General features: G+C 43.1%; 1 protein-coding gene across 1 annotated transcript; it reads left to right on the top strand.

Moving 5' to 3' along the window:
- The first annotated feature begins 421 nt into the window (after positions 1-421).
- Positions 422-4545, top strand: CSUI_010854 (uncharacterized protein). The gene is made up of 3 exons (XM_068070955.1): positions 422-1340; positions 2435-2738; positions 3915-4545. Exons 1-3 carry the CDS (start codon positions 1159-1161, stop codon positions 4248-4250), a joined length of 822 nt encoding a protein of 273 aa, XP_067917069.1. The 5' UTR covers positions 422-1158; the 3' UTR covers positions 4251-4545.
- The last annotated feature ends 240 nt before the right edge of the window (positions 4546-4785 follow it).

Genomic DNA, 4785 nt, shown 5'->3' with positions numbered 1-4785 from the left:
GCGCCATGCAGTGGCTGGTGCAAGACTGTCTGTGGTTATATCTCGCGTACAGCTTGCCGGTAACTTCACCTCAAGATGAAGACCTCCCTTTCTCAATGGCTGATCAGACAGGCACTATCCTCAACTTGTCACTCATAAGCAGCTGCTTTTTCTTATAGAGGTAGAGTGCTAGGAACAATGAGGTAACAGAGCTACTTAAAGTTTATCTTCACAAAGGTACGGGTGTTATTCTCCTCCTCTTCTAAAAAAGCTCTCTCATTTACACCGGTTCCCTTACCTCTATTATTGACAGAGCATGCATGCACAAAAAGACACATAACACATCTATTGAGTCTTACTAAGTTCTTCTTTCAACTAGTGGGTGAGAAACGCTTCGATGATGTCATACGCTTCTCACTTTCTTCTTTCTTGTTGGTCGTAAGGGAGGTTTCTGTCTTCTTACTCTTTTTGCCTTCTCCTCTGTTTCTTTTTTTTTTCTCTTTCTTTCTTAGCCGTACCCTGACGGGCAGAATCCTCCCGCCCTCCCATCACCGCGCTCTTCACGCATCTGCTATAGTCGCTCTTATTTCTCTCTCTTCACGCATCTGCTATAGTCGCTCTTATTTCTCTCTCTCTCTTCTTATTGTTTAGTCTCTCTTCATTCGTCTTTGGTCAAGAAAAGCTGAGAAGTGAGATAAATTTCGAAGTGCATGCGAGGTACTTCATTCTCAGCATCTTATCATCTCTATCCACCGTGCGACCTTACGGTTCCGTCTGACCTTTCTCATGAGAGGACCTCTGTCCGCTGTGATCGACATCTTTTTTCCTTCGTTCTTCTCCCCGGCATCAGGAGGCAGAGGAGGGGCTGCTCTCTTCCCAGTTCATCTGCATCTTTGTTTCTTTTCTCTTCTCCGTGATTAGCGAGTCCTCTCGCAGCATCGCATCTGCCTTACGGGATGATGGCCAGACACGAGTAGAGAGAGAGAGAGTTCTTCTACTCATCTTTCTTTCTTTCTCGCTTTCGTATTCTCCCGTCAGAGCTCTATCCTTGCGAAGTCTCTGCTTTGTTTTTCTCTCTTGACCCCCTCTGACTCGAAATACTGTGATTGTGAGAGACTTAACGGAGGATCCTCCTCGGGTTTAAGGTGTAGATACACCCCAGTTTCCCGGTAACAAAGCATGGCGGGGCCCGCGAATAATCAAATCTTTCATAGCAGTCTACCGCGTTTATCTGAAGAGATTCGACTTCTCCGTTCAGCTACGAAGATCTCCGAATTTCCTAAACAGCTTTTAAGAAAAGTAGAAGAGGAAATTGGCATGTATTATAAAAATGCTCAGGCATGTTGTCAACGGATGGCTTCGTAAGTTAAACCTCGTCTTTCCCGGGTGTATAGACGCGTGGGGGAGATCTCTCTTGCACTGATGCGAAACGTCTTTCTGAACTAGTTCTCCCCATTCTCTTTCTCGTAATCTAAACATTTCTTGTTTCGTCTTCTTATTTCCGTAAGAATCTCGTATTTCTTCTTTCGGTCCCGGTTCACAGCAGTTTCTTATTATTGTGACTGCATGAACGTCTATACATTTGACGTATCGTAGCCCTCTCCCCCCCCCGGTATAGCCAGCACTATGTGTATATAGACGTAGGATAATCTTAGGCGTGCCTCTTCATACCCTCACCTCGCACGAGCTTTTGGAAGACTTCCTCTCTATTATTCCTCTCTTTCCTGCTCATCCGCCATACCTACATCCATATCTCAGTCTTCTCATATACAGAGGAAGATATCTATCTATCTCTCTCTTCATTTACATGTGCTATGTCTCTCAAGTATTTTCCTGTTCTTCTGTTTCCGTGCGTACTTATGCATACATAGACCGCGATAAGAATGAGAGAAGAATACCTATGTAACGTTGTATATCCGTCTGTCTAGATCTTACGTAAGTGATAGCAGATAGCTTCTCCCCTCAGTCTTTTCTTCTTCGGCTTGGGTAGCAAATGAGAAAAGGAAGAGGAGGAGATAGCAGGCAGGAGCAAGAGAGAGTAAATGAATGAGGCAGGGCGGGAGGTAAAAGAAAAAAAGAAACAAGGGTGAAGATAGAAGAAGGTGACACAAAGAAAAGGAAGAGAAGTAGAGACGGGCGGGTGTAGCTCAACTTACATAGACCAATAGATAGAAGATAAGTAGACACCTCCACGTGTACGTTGATGTGACTTCTGAATAGATGGGGAATCTTGTTCATATATCCTTCGTCCTCTATCGATTCAGAGGGGAGGAGAGACGTTGTAAGGCTTCTCTCGTTGTCGATGGCTTTGACTCACTTGCCTGTCTATCCATCCATCTATCCTTTATCTATCTTTGATCTATCTATCTTTGATCGATCTATCTTGAATCCATCTATCTATCCGTCGTCTGTCTGTGTCTTCTCTTCTGTTCTTTCTCTTTTCCCTTGTTTTCAGTCTTCCACGTACAACTGCAGGTCTTTCAACTATAGCCGAACTTGAGCTTCCTCTCGCCTTATCTGAGAGAAATCTGATCATCGCTCTACGTGCTCGTCGAGCCTATTATCAGGAAAGAATGAGAATCTTGAGATCTATGGCTGTAAAGGCATGCGGACAGTTTGACGCCTTTGATGAAGATCTCCTGGAGAAACTTTCCGACCGAGAAAAGTTCACTCTAAAGAAATTCTGTGAAGTTGAGCATAGGAGGAGGGAAAGACTTGCATGGAGGATTGCAGCCGAAAGAAACGGCAAGTTCTCTGCGGTAAGTCTGCTAAGGAAAGAGAAAGGAGAGAGAGAGAAAGTAGAAGATGATAGAGAGATTGAGGGTAGATAAAGATAGGTCAGATAGATAGATTCAAGACATCTAGGCAGATAGCTACCTTCAAGATAAATAGAGAGATAGATCAGCGATCAATAGATAGCTTAACGGTAGATAGGTAGATTCAACATAGAGAAATTAATTAACTACAGAGAGGTTGAAGATAGATAGAGATAGGGGGAGAGGGAGAGGGAGACAGAGTTGAGAGAGAGACGCACACACACTCTACAGTGAGCGAGAGAGAAGAGGAGACAGAGACAGGGGATGAGAGGCTTGTGGTTGTCTCTAGGTGGAACTTGTGAAACGAAAGAGAGAAAAAATCCCGAGTTTGTTGGTGACGTTTGTATACTCATGTCTGTATGAGTCTTTTCATCCACGATTCTACGTTCCTATATATATACATATGTATATGCACGTCCATACACCTTTCTCTCTTCTCTATATGTATAAATGATATATATATATATATGTATGTAGTCTGCATGGTGATGACTCCCCTACTTCCTCGTCTCTCCTTGGTCATAATGCCTGCGCTGCTGGTCACCAGCAGAGCAATAGAACAGTTCCACCGCCCCCGTACACTGCATCTATTTTAATCTTTGTTTTATCGTTAGCTTCTATTCTACGTTAGAATCTTATCTGGTCTTCTCCTCTCATATCTCACGGATTCTTTTTTCCCGTCAAGCAGACTCCCTTCTTCCAACCCCTTGCCTCTGCGTCTCTGATGCTTTTGTTCACTCAAGACCTCTCCAGCCATCATCGTCGTCATCATAGCAAACTAGAACTCTCTACTCGCACTATCTATCTATCTATTGATCTGTTTGTGTTTCTTTCTAATTTCCATCATATACGGGCAGGGGGAGGAGACGATTTTCTTAAGAATCTGAGACCATGTGTGAGTGTTCTATGAGGCTTAAGCCTTCTACAATAACAGAAATAGCATTCGATTCACAAGTAAATCTCTCTGCACCTCCACATATATGTATATCCAGGTGTATGTACACGTTCAGCCGTATTCGTCTCTACATGTATATGTATGTATATACATAGATGAACATGTATATGTGTTTGCATAAAGGTGTGCGTTACCGTCCTGTGTGAACTTCTTCCTGTCTGTAGACAGCAGACGTAGTCTTTGAGAAAGATTGTTTTTTGGAAGATCCTTGGACGTACGTCCCTCCTGGTGATGACGATGATGAAGGAGAAGACGAAGAAGTTGGCGGAGGAGGAGGGCCAAGGGGGGGAGAACAAGAAGGAGAAGAAGGTTTCTGGAGAAATGGAGATACTACCAGAGCCAGTGGAGAAAGAGGAGGGAGACTGCTGAAGTTATATACAGCTGGTCGGATATGTCGATTTCCTCTGTATCAAGCAGAGCAACTTCAAGCTAGACGCCTCGTACGATTGTTAAGATCAAGCAATACGGAGTGGTTACCTCATTCTCAATCACCTTTGTAAAAACTACAGAAACACTTTGCTTTGTGAAGATATCTAGTTCATTCAACAGACACTTACCCTTGTCTAGCGTTCCTATTGACGTTACGATTTGTTCGCTCTCCATCGATATGGACGTGAATGCCTATCTATACACATAGAGACAGGCATCTGGGTGTCTATCTCTCTATGGTTAGGTTATCTGTCTATCTTTCATTTATCTATCTTTAGTCTGTCTATCTTCATGTAGTCTCTTGTGAACATACATATGTGTAATGATAGAGATGTATATGGATATCGCTCTATCCTTGTTCGCATGCATATATATATATATATATATGCAGGTGTCTATCTCTTTACCTATGCTGTATGGGATGTACATGTAGGACTGAATCGTGATGAATAGTCATAGACAAACTGAAGGGAAAGGAATGAAGTATCTTCGCTGTCGTCTTTCTATCTTTCTTTTTTTGTGTGGTGTTTTTTCTTGGAGTTATGTGTCTTCTTGTCGGCTCTCCCACAACTCCCTACATTGCATGCATGAGTTTGTAAGAGACGC

This window comes from Cystoisospora suis, assembly GCF_002600585.1.
Source record: "Cystoisospora suis strain Wien I chromosome Unknown contig_8604, whole genome shotgun sequence".
Taxonomy (NCBI): Eukaryota; Apicomplexa; class Conoidasida; order Eucoccidiorida; family Sarcocystidae; genus Cystoisospora; species Cystoisospora suis.
This window is presented reverse-complemented; position numbering and strand designations above follow the sequence as displayed.